A 17,040-nucleotide genomic window follows, 5' to 3' on the forward strand; every position below is an offset into this window, starting at 1 on the left:
GAGCCAAATCCGGTTTAGTGAAAAGAAGCAGAGGAAATGTTTGACTGCAGACATAAAGCAGGAAGACACTGAGCTGCTCAGGTGTTCCTGATAACACCAAGCAGCCACCTGGACAGCCAATAGGAACACAGCTTACTGGAAGTCCAGAGGGCTGGCTTAGTGAAGTAAATTGACTTTAAAGTTGAAGCAGAAAGTTACCAAAGAAAGTTGAAAACCACCTTCTGATACCTGAAATCTCTGAGTCTTCACACAAAGAACACCTGAACATGTCAAACTGGTTCCATCGTACAACCATCATTGTAAAAACGTCATAGTTTGGTGTGTTGCTCAAAAAACATTACAACCAGCTGTCTGGGGTCGCCGAGGAGCAACACAAAAATAGGACAAATGCTGGTTTTCAGAGGGTTAGGCAGGTATTTATTTGAAAGAGTAAGTTTACAACAACACAACATGTGAGCACAAAAATCACAAAGTTTGTCTTTAGTTCAGCAGAAAATATTAGTTTTTGTCTTATTTATTGACCAAACTTTTCAGGAAGTAGATGCAGAATAATTAAAGCTCTCATGTAGAAGTCCGGCTTATTTTGGACCCTTGTGGAGAGTTTAATCTTAGAGTTTGTAAAGTTGATGAGTTTTTAGAGTCACGTGGATTGTTTTGACATTTAATAACCGAGTCCTGAAATAAAATTACAGTTGTGGATTTCCGTTATTTAGTCTGGACTAAATAAATAACAGCAGCATAAATCTCAAATGTCTTTATGAGGAGTCTGGATTGAGGTTTCTGACTTGATAATGATCAAAACATGAAATTTAGGTTGTTTTAAAGGAATATTCCACCTTAAATCTTTGAATATTGGCCTAAAAGGTTGGTTTCAGGAAGCATTCCACCTACAAGGTCCTCACACATCCACCTTAAAGGAACATTCCACCAAAAATCCCTGGATATGCATCTAAAATGTTGGTTTAACCAAGTATTCCATCCAAAATCCTCAACGAGACCTGAGGGGCTGGTTAAAAGGAATATTCCACCTAAAACCTCAACTAGGGCAGTATGTGTAGCAGAAAGAGGTCCTCCCTGGGTGGAAGAACAGCGTCCGAGTGGCAGCTCCCCTTCTGCTCTTACCTTACTCACTAAACTCAAGTGCCATGGAGGACTCGAGTAGTTGACGTTTCCTGCTGCAACCTTCTCTTTTCAGCTTTCTTCCACGTCCAATCACTCCTGACCCGGTTTTTGTTGACGTTTTTGACCCTTTTTCTGAGCTTTGACCAATCCGAGAACATTAAGTACATCATCGGCTTCTCGAAGATATAAAAGTGAAACCAAATTATGACAAAAAAAATTAAGAATACATTCAACCTATAAAAGTGAGCAAAACATTTTAAAAATCATTTCATAACCAATGGAGGGAAAACCACCCTCACTCATGGAGACTGAGGAGCCACAGATCATAAGAAGACAAAAGGGAGGCCATTACTGTATCACTCTTGGATATAAACATTTGTTTTATACTGATTCTGTTGTTCTCGATTCGTCTTTCCCTGTTTGTCTTTTATTGTATTTCTCTAAACCTGCAAAGCCAACACCCTGTGACGTTACCAGTTGTTGTACTCCAAGATGGCAGTGCCCTTTGGAAAAAAGAAACAAAAGAATATTCTTTTTTCCTTTTATGTCCTTACATTTTTCGTGTTTGTCATACACACTACCAGTCAATATTTTGAACACACCTTCTCATTCAATGCTTTTATTCATTTGTATTATTTTGTACATTGTAGATTAATACTGAAGATTAATATTATTTTTTTCAGCATAATTCCATATGTATTCTTTCATAGTTTTGATATCTTCAGTATTAATCTGCAATGTAAAAATAACTGACTAAAAACCACTGAATGAAAAGGTGTGTCCAAACTTTTGACTAGTAGTGTATCTTGTGATCAGAGTGGAAATACATGTAGAATAGAATAGAATAGAATAGAATAGAATAGAATAGAATAGAATAGAACTTTGTCCTCCGTCCTGTCCTGCCGATGGGCTATGTAGCCGGCTAGCTCTATAGCAGAGTCCAGTACGGATACGTTAAGCCAGGATTCCATAATCAAAATGATGCAGCTGTTCTTAACAATGTTGTTGACTGCGACCTGGAGTCTCAGTTCATCCATTTTGTTGGCGAGGGAACGTGCATTCGAGAGAAAAATGCTCGGAAGCGGTGCTTTGTGTGGTTGTTTCCGTAGCCGCGTTAGCACTCCGGCCCTGCAGCCCCGCTTCTGCCTGCTCTCTCGACGCCGCCTACGCCACCTCTCCGCGGGCATGGTGATCCACAAAGACCCGGTAGTTCTTGCTATGCCCGTCGGGATGTTGTGTGAGTCGATAAACTCAGCCGTAACGCGCTGTATAAACTCCTGTCCTATCCGCAGGAGTTTGTGACGGCTGTAGGTTCTAAGGCTGTAGGTTCTAAGGCTGTCTATCAGTCTGTTTTCAAGGCACTGGCTGGGAGAGCAGTTGTGAGCGCTGCCATCTTTTAAGGTATGTAGTGAATTATGCTGACTTGACTGAGTGCTTCATTTCCCCTTTAAGAACTAAGCCCTCATGATTTAACTTACGTCACGTATGTAACTGAGAGCAAGATGTTGGAAGGGCTTGCAATGGCATAAAAGGAGTAGAAAATCCCTTTCACGTTACCTTGAATACACCCAAACACCAAAATTATTTTGGGGGTTGGTTGTTCTATCGATGCTTGTTTGTCCACACTTGTTTTTCTTCCAGTCTTCCACTGGTAACCCCATGCTTGAACTCACAACAGTACCAACTGAAGGCAATTCCTTCAAAAATACAAACTGTGAAAATATGAAACTTTGTGATTGTTTATTAATTTAACCGCCATGTCAAATTTGATTTTACATACATATGCTTAGAATACATTTTTCTAAAATCACTAAAACTATTTGCCACAGAAAACTTTGAACTATAAATTAAGTACTACTGTTCTATTATGATACATCCAAAATATATGTGCCCTTACATTCTATTGTAAAATAACAAAGTCTCTCAATGTAAATATTATGAGCCATACTGCAAGATGTCTCATGCAAAAATATCATAAGCAATGAGCAAATATGTACATATGCAGACCATGAGTAGACAGCAACAGTAATTTATATAAAAGAAGCAAGCAAGTCACCATTAATACAAGTAAATACAACAATATGGATATTTGCAAATAATGCATGAATATTATCAAACAGACATAACTAGAAAAAGGTACTTAATTACGGTCCTCTGTCTGTGCTGCAGGAGTAGTCTTCACTCTCCAGTGAAGGTCGGGTTTGCCACAGTGGTGGTGGCATTCTGAAACAGTGGGTTGTCAGCCTAGTAGTAACAGAGAGATGATAAAAAATATTTGTTTTGATCTAGGATATTTTTAGTCATGTCTTGAAGTGACTGAAGTTGAAGATTTAACATCATGTGGAAGATACAAATTACAACAAAACAGCTGGGTTTCCATTACAGTTTTTCGCAAAATAAAAGCGATATTTCTAAAATTTCGACAAAGTATATTTGCACTTTGAACGTGTTTCCATTGAAGGTTGTTCTGGGCAGAAGCATCGTAACTCTTGTATAATATCATCCCGCGAGATTTCACTGCAGGAAGACGGACGCCCAAAACCTGTTTTTATCTCCTTATAACACTCTGCATTCCTCTGCTGTTTGCTGTCTAGTATGGCAGTGATGTTTTTCTCAAGAATAATGGCAAGAAAAGTCGATCTCATCTTCTGTCCACACGTACCGCGCCATGTTTACTCCAAGAGAACTGGTCATGTGACCAGGTACGTCACGTCCAGTGACGTATAATTGCGGAAAAAGTGTTTCCATTGCGCTTTTGCGATATTTTTCAATATCGAAACGTCTGAAAAACCACCTCATGAGGTCGTAAAAACTTTTTAGTGATATTTTAGTCCTTTTTCGAGATTCAGGTGTTTCCATTATCAGTTTTTTATTGCGCTATTTACATTTTGCGCATTTCTAAGGGTAATGGAAACCCAGCTAGTGTTAGTGGTGCTTTCCTCAGGAGCTGGATCTGATTGGCTAACATGCCAGCTTGTTTTATTATCTGTCATATGAAATTAAATTTATTAAGAAGAACACAGTTCATTTTTATAGCACGTTTCCTAACAATGTTACAGTGTGCTTCTCGAAGATAAAAAATGAAACCAAATTATGACAAAAAAAATTAAGAATACATTCAACCTATAAAATAATTTCAAAATGTAACAGGGAGTCGATGTGGGAGGCAAGCACTCTTCATCCTGGTAATAAATGATGCTATAGTGTTTTGTACCAACTGAAATAATGGGAGGGGTCCTGGCTAAAAGCTTTCTAAGTGCATTGTAACAAACCGAGAATGATAAAAGCATGTAGAACTCTTTGCTCATCTACTGAAAGAAAGAATCTAATTTTAGAGATAATATTTAGCTAAAACATTTTAAACTCGATTATGAAAACAGAAGAAGCATCACATTTTACCCTAAAATTTCACGCAACCTGCTTAATATTATGTGACACTTCGCCAACGTTGGCTTTAACAGAGCTGATGGAATTTGGTGGACTGAACTGAATGACCTCAGACTTATCACCACTAAATTTAAGGACATTTGGGGCTTTAACAGCATGTATAACTGATTGCTGTTGGCAAAGAAATTAAACTAGAAATTAGGTAACAAAACTAGTAACACCATAAAAGTTCTAATTCTATGCTGGTTGTGTCTTCATAGTTTCTATTTTGTTTTTGATAATAAAAAATGACATTCGCATAAACAGTCTCACCTCTGCCCACTTGGATTTCTTCTTTTCATTTTCAAATTTCCTGAATTCTTTCAGGTCCTTCATGTGGATGAGCAACTTGATCAGCATCAAAAGTAGAATCCCAATGACAGCCACACCTGCAATGGACCCTGCGATGATAGGTATGACACTGGGTGGTTCTGGACAGTCTGGAGGAAAAATCAAAATATCAGCAAGTTTTACATATTTCAAGAATAATGAACAAATTATTCTAGCAAAGTGTGATCTATGGTGGGCAATGTTTAGGCAATGTTGGTATTTTGTTGTGTATTTGATACATCAACATACTAGCCTGATGATGGTGTTGCAACAAGTCAGATGTTCACCAAGATTAGCACAAGAACTAGAACATCTGATACAGATTTCATGCCACCTCTCCCTACTTATTGATGTTTCGTCTGTATGAAAGTTGGTTGGTTCAGTGTTTTGGTCCAGCCTGATATCTCATCAACTCAACTACTGGATAAATTACCATGGAAATTTGCACAGACATTTATGGTAATTTATCTTACTATTGTTGAGATATGAAGCCAAGACCAAAATGTTGGACCTACCAACACTCAGAGAGACTAATTGTGAATAAGTGAAAAACTGTGAGAGGAGCAATCAATGAAATTTGGTTCAGATGTTCAAGTTCTTGTGCTGATCTGGGTGAATCTTTGACTATTCATTCACAATTATCATCAGGCTAGCATGTTGATGCATTGAATACCTGACAAAATACCTGTAAAATGTCTTTTCAGTCTAAGTTGCACTTTGTGCAAATAATTAGCCAATGTTAGCATGCATGGACATGGTAAGCATCACACCTACTTAACATCAGTGTGATAAAAGTGTCATTGTAGCCACGTTAGCACTGTGTTAACACTACACTGACACAATTAAAATGTTCTTCAGTTATTTAAAATGTTTGTAAGCTATTTATAGGCAGCTGTGGCTCAAATGGTAGAGTTGGCTGCCCAAATAATTGCATGGTTGGCCGTTCAATCCCCAGCCCCACCACATGCCAAATGTCCTTGAGCAAGACACTAAACCTGATGTTGCTCTCAGTGAAAGGCCAGCACCTGCCACCACTGTCACAGAAACTGTGTGAATGTGTTGAGAAGCTGTAAATAGGTCCAGACGATTCACCATTGAGTTTTCTGCTGTTTAATCAGAAATGTACCTCTTTCTTTCAGAATTTCAGCCTCGTAACGATCCTCTCCAACCAGCTGGTTCAGTTTAAACTTAATCCAGCATCCCTCACTGTCCTTCTGCTGACACTCCTTGCCTGATATAGCAAAGTTGTCAACCAGCCTATGAGTAATGTTTTTACAATCCATACAGAGACCAGAGCCAAAGCCAAGGCATTCAATGCAGTTCCTGAAAACAAAATTAAAGTTTAGAGTCAAAAATCAACACAGGTAGAATGAGGAGCTACTTAATTCTTTCATGATCAAAAACTGAAGTCTCCTTTTGAAATTTAGTCAACCAATCCTTCAATAATAATTTGAAAGTGAAGACTGAGTGGCACTTTAGAGTCCTTACAGTTTGGTCTGGCATGGGTCTGGGCATCCAAGACATAGCAGGCACTGCGGGCGCTGGTATCCTTCCTTGCATTCACAGCGGTTGCATATGCACCTCCCTCTGCCATTGCACACAGTGTTGTCTGCGGTTTGACAGCCGTCCGTAGACGACTTGCACTGACAGGCAGAACCCTCGTAACCAGGATAGCATTCACATTTGCCACAGTTGCACTTGCCATTTCCTACAAGTAGCAAGGAGAGGAGAGTTAGTCTGAAATCAAAATTGAATAATGTAAAAATTAGGGTTGCAGTGTCAACAGCAAGTGGTCGATTGGTTGGTGGATAAGCTCTCATCCGACTAAATTCTCATTCGTCAATCACTCGTGTTACTTTCATAAGGAGAAAATCACAACATCAATAGCCATCAAGGATTAATCTGATATTTTTGGCAGCAAGAGGAACAGACAACCTGTGAGCATCCTTGTGTTTTTACACTGAACACTGAATTAGCCTGACTGAATGGAAACTGCCAACTTCTGTCTGACTGCCTCCCTAACTTGTTTAGCATTTATGAAACGTTTTAAATTGGCCACATGCTAATTGACACCATGTCAAATATGTAATCAATGTGGCTGCATTCTGTTAATGCCCATACTCAATCCTCACTCCCTGGGGAGGTTTTTACCAGGTTCAAATGTCCATGTGGTATTTTTTAACATGCTATAAGACAAATCAGCAGTGAAAGAAGGTGTCAACATGGCTGACCATTTCCATCCTGAAACAGCAGTGTTCAAAGTCTCAAAGACAAAAAAACTAATTCTGTCAACTTGCAGGGTGGAGCTTTCTGAATCACTATTGTTCTTCAGAATTGGTTTCTGGGGCCAACAAGTAGCCTGTGGCTGAATTACTTCAACAGCAAAATCTGCCACTGTACGAGAGTGCTTTCACATCTACCGTTCATGTCTAGTCTGGGTCAGTTTTTGCATGTGACCCCTTATGTCTTCTAATTCACTTCCTGTTGTTTGAAATCCTGAGCTTGTTGCATGTAGTCGCACTCTGCAGCAAGGACAGCGAACTAGCAAACATGAATGCAAACAAATACAGATGTTAGGAAGCAAAGTGTTATTTTGGCTGTGAAAGACAGATGCTTTGAAAATGGCTGAAACTCTACCTCCACATAGCTTGTTCTGGTAGTTCTCACAGTGTTCATCGTCGCACTCGCAGAATTCACCATGGTACCTGCTTCCCTGGTTTGTGCTGTGGCACTGGCACCTGCCACACACACAGTCTCCTCGACCCTCACACTCAGTGCCATTGTTCCTCTGACAGGATGCTCTCAGCGAGTGTTGATCTCTTTTACCGATGTCACACTCACAGTTCTGACCAATGAAACCTTCCTGGCAGCTGAATAAGAAAAGGTTAGCTAGCACAATAAAACCTCAAACAAAGAAAGAAAACTAAAAACTGTTCGAAAAGAAATAGTTTTCATCAGCCTTCACCTCAATAGTACACAGTGGCGTGCACAGACATTTTGGGGGGCAGGTGCTCAGTGGAAATAAAGGGCATCTTGTGCAGTGTGTAAAACCACTGGCTGCCTTAATATAACAGTGTGAGATTTGAAAAAATAAAAATAAAAAATCAGGAACACATTTTCTGTAACAGCACTTATTTTAATAATAACACTCAAATGGTCAATAAAACACGGTACTGTGACACTGTAAATGACATGTAGCTCCTTTCTTTGTCTCTCTTGATCATTTTCCTCCTGGTGTCTATCAGTGCACGCCACTGATAGTACATGATACATTTTATAAAATTCAATAAAATATTTTTTCTTACTTTTTAATGTATTCCGTGCAACATCTTTTCAAGTCACAAAATGATCTCCTCTGTACTTCTTTTGTGTACAAATTTAACAAAGTGTTAAAGTATTAAAGTTAATACAAAGTATTAACTGATGTGCTAAAAAGGTGCAAGTGTATTTTCTAAACTTTGCACTGAGAAAGGCTAGTCTCAGTGCAAAGCTACATTAATCACATGCAGAGAAACTGTCAAACGTTTAAAAATGATAAGATTTGTAATTGTATTCTGCATGCAAATTTACCTCTATACAATACCATTCAAAAGTTTGGGGTCACCCAGACAATTTCACGTTTTCCATGAAAACTCTCACTTTAATTCATGTGCTAAAATAATTGCATGCGGGTTTTCTAATCATCAATTATCCTTTCAACATCATTAGCTAACACAATGTAGCATGAGAACACAGTAGTGATGTTTGCTGGAAATGTTCCTCTGTACCCCTATGGAGATATTCCATTAAAAAATCAGTTTCCAGCTAGAACAGTCGTTTACCTCATTAACAATGTCTACACTGTATTTCTGATTGATTTGCTATCTTCATTGAAAAAAACTGCTTTTCTTTCAAAAATAAAGACATTTCTAAGTGATCCCAAACTATGGAACGGTACCGTATTCCACATCAACTAGAAAATGCGTGTACAGTCTCATATTCTGCCCACAACATTCCTACAATTAACCATCAATAGTGAATGCAAATCACTCACAGGAAAGGAGTTACACATTACTGTTTGCATATTATTCCAGAAGAGAGAAGAGGCTGTTACAAACAAAACAAAAAGAGTGATGCAGACACCTGCTGCAGATGTTAATTCTAGAAAACTACTCAAATTAAAGTATCGCTAGCCTAATAGCATAATTGCCTAAGTCATTTTTTGGCCTTCATGACTTAGGCAACTATGCTATTAGGCTAACGGTATATAGTCAGACATGGCAGTGTATTTTGCTGCACCACCAATGTTGAAGAAAGTGAGTGTGACCCTTTGCAACATCATAAAAAATGTAAATTATTCAAAATTATATCTTACAATAATTATTAAGTAGAAGTGTACTAGTGCATTTAAAAAATAGAATATCTTTCAAAAGTTTGTTATTTTGCATCAGTGATTTAAGAAAAAATCCAAAATGTTTGAAGTCCAGAGTATATTTTCTGCAGTCTGTGATCATTTTAGGTGTCATATCATCCGCTAATGTTGGTCCACTGTATTTTATCATGTCTAAAGTCAATGCACCATTGACCAGAAGATTTTACAGCACTTCAAATGATGCTTATTGCTTTTTCACAAGGATTTAGCACTTGCCCCCAGACATAAAACTACTGCAAAATGGTTTGCCAAGCATGATATTACTGCTCCCCATAGAACTCCATATCAGATTTTGTTAAGAGGAAGATAAGAAAAATCTGCCCCAAAAATACAGACAAGCTGAAGGCCACTGACAAAGCAACCTGGGCTTCAATAACACCTCAGCAAAAACCACAGACTGATCACCTCCATGCCACGCTGAACTGATGCAGTAAAGGAGTCCCAACCAAGTATTGAGTGTATAAATTAGCATACTTGTTTAAAGGTGAGACATTTCTGTATTGTATATCTTATATTGATCTTAGGAAATATTCTAATAATTTAACATACTGGATTTCATGCGCTATAAGCCACAATCATCAAAATTAAACCAATAAAAACTCATGAAACATTTCAGCTAACATGTAATAGGCATAGAATGTATGAAAGTTTACCTTTATGTACTAAATGACAGCAAAAAAAATGTTCATGATTTTGTAATTTTTTGAGATGCGCTAGTACTGCCTGTTGTCAAATCCATGTTAGCATCACAAAAAGTAGATGCCAGTGTCAGTGCTTTGTGTCAGTGCTTTGTGTCACTGCGCTCAGTTGGGACACTTTTGGAATCAGATTTTGCAGATATATTAGCATGTGTCCTGATGTATCTCAAGGGCTGCAGGGATGTATTGCACTAAAGAACACCATTCTTCCTACTGCATAAATCTGCTATGAACAACAGACTTTGTCTATGAATAAATAATAATAATAATAATGATAATCAACAATTTTAATTGTTCCTGTAAAAGTTCCCATTTTAACCATGTCAAAGGTTATTTTAGCTCATGTACTGTCAGGGTAGTTCACAAAAAACTATTCATGTACATTTTAAGCATTGTTGTGCTCTTCACGAAAACACCAACAACTTATTTTACAGTGCCTGATTTTCACAAACCCCCCCATATCTTCTTCTCCCACTCATTACTGTGGTTCTGCCCTGAGCAACAACGCACCACACAAACAGACCATGAAAATTTGGCACTTAGTTTTTTTGTGTGAACTAGGGTTAAAAGGTAGCCTAGCCATGCTAGACCCATGTTTCTGACGGCACAAGGGTCTAGGGAAGCTCGACAGGGAGGGAGGCGGGCTAAAAGGTTGTCTATCAAATCCCTCTGCAGCAATTGGGTAGGTATACAACCAATCAACACAACGAATAGGCTGACATAGTTCCGAGAGCACCGGCGGATTGTGGCTAAGTCCCATTAGCTTCCCAACCAGCGGAGCCGCGGAGCCAACTGGTATATTAAGGATTTGCCATATCCCGTCGGCATAAGTCCAAATACGTCTTTCTTCTCAATGAAACACTTAAGTGCCGTCCTTTGTTTATCTTTCAAGTTGAATTTTAGCTTCAAATCTTTAAGGGCTGTGGCCAAAGCCGAGTCGAAAGATAACTGTTTATTGTGCGCTGGTTGTTTCTGTCAGAATCGTCACGCCTCTGTCGTCACTTTGTTACGCCCGCCTTCTGACTCTACACTTCATGGTGATTGGTCGGCCAGTTTTAGGAGAATCCAGCCTCGAGCCTTATGGAGGGTAACTAGACCCACCCTGGCAGAGAATTAAATTTGTTGCCGTGGGTTGTCTAGTGCGGCTAGGCTAGTTAAAAGGTTGTACTGCACTTCAACAAGCAACTTTCTTATTTCTTCTGAACAGAAAAGAATCACAATGCAATAAAAAAGCATGGGTATGCCCACACGTATCCCAACACACTGATTAATTGTTCAAGAAGTGAGCCCTTACCTGCAAATACCACAGACGATGCTTCCTCTGTTGGTGCAGAGTTGATGCGTTTTGTCATTTGGGTCGTTACACTGACACTCACAGTTGGTAGATAAGGTCACTGTCAATTTGTCTTTAATGCCCAGTGGTCTGATGATGAAAGACTTGTCCTCCATACAAGAGTCTGCTGTCACGGTAATATCAAAAGAAATCTGGAAAGGGTCAAACATTTTTGCAGCAATTAAAAACATACCATCTATAAAAGTACAGACAGCAATTGAAAAGTTAAAACTTAGACATTCTTCTTCCTTAATATTCAATGCATTGGATCTCTCTGTTCTAGCTCCTCTTGAGTCTTCATTCTCAGTTGGTGCCATCTTCTGCTGGACGTCCACTTTGTTACTTATTCTTTCTTGAGCTATGGTCTAATTCAGTTCAATTTAATACAGTTTTATTTATACAGCACAAATTCGCAACAAGGTGTTCTGCTAGCATTAAAAAACATAACCCCAACATGCCTAGGGTTGGTTTTCAGTTGAGTGTCTTGGCTAAGATTCATGTCATGAGTCCTGCTTTTGATGTAAATATTAGGTTTTCTTTTTTCTGTGTTGTACTCTATGGTGTGTGGAGTGGCAGTGGGGATTACAAACTGACCCCCTACAGGTTTTTTAAAACAACAAAAAATAATCTCTAAAAGAGTTAATTATGAAGTGGCAGTAAGAATGTTGTGTCAACTCAACACTGACCTGTACTGAGTAGTGCTAAATTTCAAGTATTGAAAGAACTGCTGCAAATATTTAACACTTTCAAATGTGTAACTTTAACTTCCCGCAGTATGGACCAGTATAGATAATATAAAGTTACAATTAAAAAAGAGTTTAATTTAACTCTAGTGGTGAGGATTTATAATGCCAATTATGGTTTTCATGTTATTAATGCCCCAGGGTGGGCCTGGGATCTTTCTGCATGGAGTTTGCATGTTCTCCCTGTGCATGCGTGGGTTTTCTCCGGGTACTCCGGCTTCCTCCCACAGTCCAAAAAATATGCTGAGGTTAATTGATTACTCTAAATTGCCTGTAGGTGTGGATGTGAGTGTGATTGTTCGTCTGTATATGTAGCCCTGCGACAGACTGGCAACCTGTCCAGGGTGTCCCCTGCCTTCACCCGAGTCAGCTGGGATAGACTCCAGTACCCCCCACGACCCTAGTGAGGATAAAGCGGTGTATAGAGAATGAATGGATATTATTAATGCGAGCTGCACGGTGGGCTCGGTGGTTAGCACATTTGCCTTGCAGTTAGAAGATCCCTGGTTCAAGTCCTGGTCTTCCTAGGATCTTTCTGCATGGAGTTTGCATGTTCTCCCTGTGTATGTGTGGGTTTTCTGCTGGTACTCCAGCTTCCTCCGACAGTTCAAAAACATGCTGAGGCTAATTGGTAACTCTAAATTGTCCGTGGGTGTTAATGTAAGTGGGATTGTTAAGTCTTTATGTGTAGCAACCCTAAAGGGGTTTAAGAGGTTTATAGATAATGGATGGAAGGATGTTATTAATAACAATCACAATTAGACATGGTGAGTGGCAAATAAGGTTGTAAAACCTAAAACTCATGCATTTGATATACAAAAATAATCAGAAGAAAATACTTACAATTTGTCCCACATGAACTTTGTCACAAACCCCGTTCCTGTCCCCTACTGGTCCTGCATGTGTACATATAGGGGTGTAGACAACTCTGACATTGTCAGGAAGACTGTCATGGGTCACAGTTACTTTAGAGGACAAACTCTGTCATAGATAACACATTTGACAAGATTGTGAGATACTGACAGAAACAGCACAGAATGATCAGGAAATAGAGCTTTGGTCACAAACAACTTTTTAAAAATATATTTGCATATACAAAGAGAAAAGCTGCAAATTGATACACAATGACAAACTGCCAACTTACATCGTAGGCCGTTCTAATCAGCTGAACAACATTTTTAGAATCTGATGACAGAACTCCCACCTCAGATTTTGGGATCATTTTAGAAAGTTCCTGGAAAAACATACAATTAAAAATCATTTTGAGTAAGACCATACTTTGACTTGAATTAAAGGAAGATATGTAGAAAGAAAAGTAAAATAATTTACCTTGTACACATCCTCTACATTTTTTGTCACTGCAAATATGGGCTGAATATTGTTTTTTTCCAGCTCTGTGGCTAGTTGTCCAACTGATGGGTAGTCCTGCACATAACAGGGAAATCATTCAGTTATTTTTGATGGCAGTAGTGTATCCGGTGCAAGATTATATTATATTATATTGAAAATTGTGCAGTTTAAATAGAAGTGTACACACACACACACACACACACACACACACACACACACACACACACACACACACACACACACACACACACATATATCTAACCAGCACTGTTAAAATAAACTAAACTAAAGAAAACTCCAGTGATTTTATATGTACCATCTCATTGCTCTTGGTATAAAGGTTGTTTTCCACGTGACACTGTTGATCATTGGGTTCCAGTATTCCAGCCAATTTTCCATCCCCAGCCATATGGAATCCAGCATCAGTGGTCAGCACAATCAGCCGAGTGCTGCTGTTCCGCCAACCTATTTTGTCCTAAACAACAACATTTATTAGGACGATTTTAGGAAACTTCAAGGACAACAGCAAAATCATTTTTGAACTTACTGTCTATAAAGAAGGTGTGTTCACATTTCTCTACCTCCTGCAAAATGCCTCAACATTTGCTTTGTGATTAACATTCAGGAGTAAATGTAACTGCTGCCTACGCCTTTATCACTGGCCTGTGTGGATGGTGCTAGTGTGTTATGCTCCTTCCCATCTGTTAGGTTTAGGCTATCAAAACAATTAATGTCAAGGGAAATAGTTTTTTTTTTAAGTTAATACTATCATGCTGCACTTATGTTTTACATGTCTTTAACTTTTACAGATCTTGGAGTTTGTAAAACCCAATGCTACTTAACGTTGTTCCTAATATGAATCAAATGTTATTTGCTAATGCAAACACGTTGCTTATTTACAGAATTTTTAGGACACAGGATTGCTTTCTAGTTTCATTGCTTTGTCTTTGTACAGGCTTGATGACTGTTCATACAGCATGTTTGTGTGCCTGTAAGTCATTATTTTATGGTCTATTTTGGTTTATGGTTTATGGTTATTTGTCTGACACCACTACAAAAGTTTTTGCATATAATCTGCAATTTGATTTAATTCAGTCATTTTAGATACTGTCACACTGCATCATTATAGTCCTATTCGGGAAAATCACTTTCTGTTTCCTGTATATAAATGCCACCATCTACTGACAAAAGTTCATGTAAAATTCTTCAAACTTATATTAATTTGTTTAATCTGCTCTGACGTGGAGCTTGAGAGGAATGAAATAATTATGAAAATCAGTGGTCCATTATAACTTGCCCTTTTGTATCATACAATGCATTGAACAGGTAACAGGAACATTTTATATTGTAATATTATACTAATATAATAATGGGTGATTTCACTGACTTTTTAATGGTGAATACTGTAACACAGAGAAAGACACAAACAACAGTAAAACGTAACAGTTAAAGATTTGCTAAAGTCAAATATCTACTGTATATAGACCAGGGGTCGGCAACCTTTAACACTCAGAGCCATTTCGACCCGTTTCCCACTGAAAAGAAAACACCAGGAGCCGCAAAATCGTTTTGGCATTTAAAATGAAGACAATACTGCATATATCGCTTTGTACCTCTATACCCTTGTTAATCAGTCATGATTAATTAATTACAAAGCCTCTAATTAGATAGATTCTTTTTTTTAATGTGTCCTTCCACTAATATTTATCTTACTTGGTGAATGTCATTTTTGCTCCTGGACCTCATATGCTACGTAACGTTAGCTGGAAATCAATGTTTTGCGAATGTCTAACTTGTAAAATCTATTTATCTAAAGCTAATAACTTCTCTCCGGTAAATCGCTGCCCTATTTTCCAAGACGACACTCCTCTGACTCTTTGACCTGCTGCCTGGATGGACGTGACATTGAGCCGTGCTCTCGCGAGTAGCGTCGTATTAACCTGACATATCAAAGAGTAGATACTGAGCAAGAGAGTTATCCGTAGTTTACTTTAGTACTCAGTACCCGACACAATGCAGGACTCGGCTGTGAAGGCGGAGATGTGCGGCGGTGGTGTATTTGCGACAATTTAAAAAAAAAAAGAAAGAAAGAAATTTGAAGGAGCGACGGCTAGGAGGGGCTCGACACACGGGAAGCGACAGTTGAGGGGGGAATGCGAAAGTCATCGCAACAGGAGATAAATTCAACACACTTGGCAGCGGCAGGCAACGGCAACACACCTCGCGCTGTGGAAAAGCACAGATCGCTTGTCTCCCTCACTTCTGATTGGCTGTGAAATTGGAGGGATTTTTTACGTTTTCAAAGAGTTTCATGACAGAAAAGCATAAAGATGATGAGCCAGAAGATATTACTTGATTTAGCCGAAATTTTACTATTGACATTGGCTGATAAAAGTTTACCCTGGCGCCAACCAACTCCCATGCAGGAGCTCTTTTATTTATATCACGATAGTCATTATGGGAAAGATCATAAAGAATCGGGAAATCAATCACGGCTAAAGTAATTTGTTCCTCCATATTGAAAAGGGCTGAAAATGGTTGAAAACCATTTTCAGCCATGGTGGACCATTAATGGACCATTATGGACCATGGTCTGAGTGGACCATTAATGTATAGGAGCGGACTGTACTGTGTAACATGCTGTAAGCTCATTGGTCAGTGAGTGAAACCCTCGCTGATTGGTTGAAGCTCCAGGCGACAGCGACAAAAGTTGAACATTTTTCAACTTTCTTGGATCGCGTCACAAGTTAGCGAGTGCACGTCTACGTGAACGCGCGTAGAATTTCACATGCACGAATGTCGCCGTCACGTTGTTGGGAGGGGGGAAAGTGATGTTCGTCTTGTCGCACAGCAGCCATAGAAAATGAATGTAGCGCGACTGTTGTCGCTTCCCGTGTGTCGAGCCCCTTACGAATGGTGGCCCGCCGCTGCTGAATGAATGTAAAGCACACACTGGGATCCGAATATCAACAGGACTCCAGATAAATACCCGCAGGCCGGCGAGTGTTGGAGATTGACGGCTGGGACGCATATTTTGACAGACAAAAATGAACACATTTTATTTTGATGTTACAAGATCACCATAATCTTCAAATTTAGAATTAAATTTTAAAAATTAATCTAAAACAAAAGAAAATTTAATAAAATAGTCTGCTGATTATTTATTTTCCAATGTTACAGGGAGCTAGCCTAGCCAGCTAGACCTGTGTTTCTGAAGGCACGCTTCACAGGGAGGGAGGCGGGCTATAAGGTTGTCTATCAAATCACTCTGCAGCAATTGGGTAGGTATACAACCAATCAGCGCAACGAATAGGCTCCGAGAGTGCCGGAAATCAGATGATGCGGTAGTTCGGTGAAGCCTTATTTATACAGTCAATGGGTGAAGCTCAAGTATATTACAGACATGTTAACAGAAAGATTATTCAGAGTCGGTGCTAATGGAGCTCAACGACTGTTGTCGTTTTTGTTGTCGACTCTGGCAGAGAATTAAATTTGTTGCCGTGTGTTGTCTAGCGCAGCTAGGCTAGTTGTTTCCGGTTGTTTCTGTCAGAATCGTCGCGCCTCTGTCGTCACTTAGTTACGCCGGCCTTCTGACTCTACACTTCATGGTGATTCGTCCGGCCAGTT

The 17,040-nt window shown here is 39.1% G+C and overlaps 1 protein-coding gene across 1 annotated transcript in view; it reads right to left on the bottom strand.

Annotated features, from left to right (window-relative positions):
* Window positions 1–2,847: 2,847 nt before the first annotated feature.
* The window catches only part of itgb2 (integrin, beta 2), a 28,324-nt gene continuing 14,131 nt past the window's right edge, over window positions 2,848–17,040 (bottom strand). The window contains exons 7-16 of the mRNA XM_022221796.2: window positions 13,730–13,888; window positions 13,393–13,488; window positions 13,208–13,297; window positions 12,907–13,044; window positions 11,282–11,472; window positions 7,516–7,748; window positions 6,367–6,586; window positions 6,005–6,201; window positions 4,822–4,988; window positions 2,848–3,366 (exon numbers count right to left, since the gene is read on the bottom strand). Coding sequence (XP_022077488.2) covers window positions 3,301–3,366; window positions 4,822–4,988; window positions 6,005–6,201; window positions 6,367–6,586; window positions 7,516–7,748; window positions 11,282–11,472; window positions 12,907–13,044; window positions 13,208–13,297; window positions 13,393–13,488; window positions 13,730–13,888 — 1,557 coding nt within the window. The 3' untranslated portion in view covers window positions 2,848–3,300. The remainder of the gene's footprint in view (window positions 3,367–4,821; window positions 4,989–6,004; window positions 6,202–6,366; window positions 6,587–7,515; window positions 7,749–11,281; window positions 11,473–12,906; window positions 13,045–13,207; window positions 13,298–13,392; window positions 13,489–13,729; window positions 13,889–17,040) is intronic.

The sequence above is a fragment of the Acanthochromis polyacanthus genome, chromosome 14 (genome assembly GCF_021347895.1).
Source record: "Acanthochromis polyacanthus isolate Apoly-LR-REF ecotype Palm Island chromosome 14, KAUST_Apoly_ChrSc, whole genome shotgun sequence".
NCBI classification, from domain to species: Eukaryota; Metazoa; Chordata; class Actinopteri; family Pomacentridae; genus Acanthochromis; species Acanthochromis polyacanthus.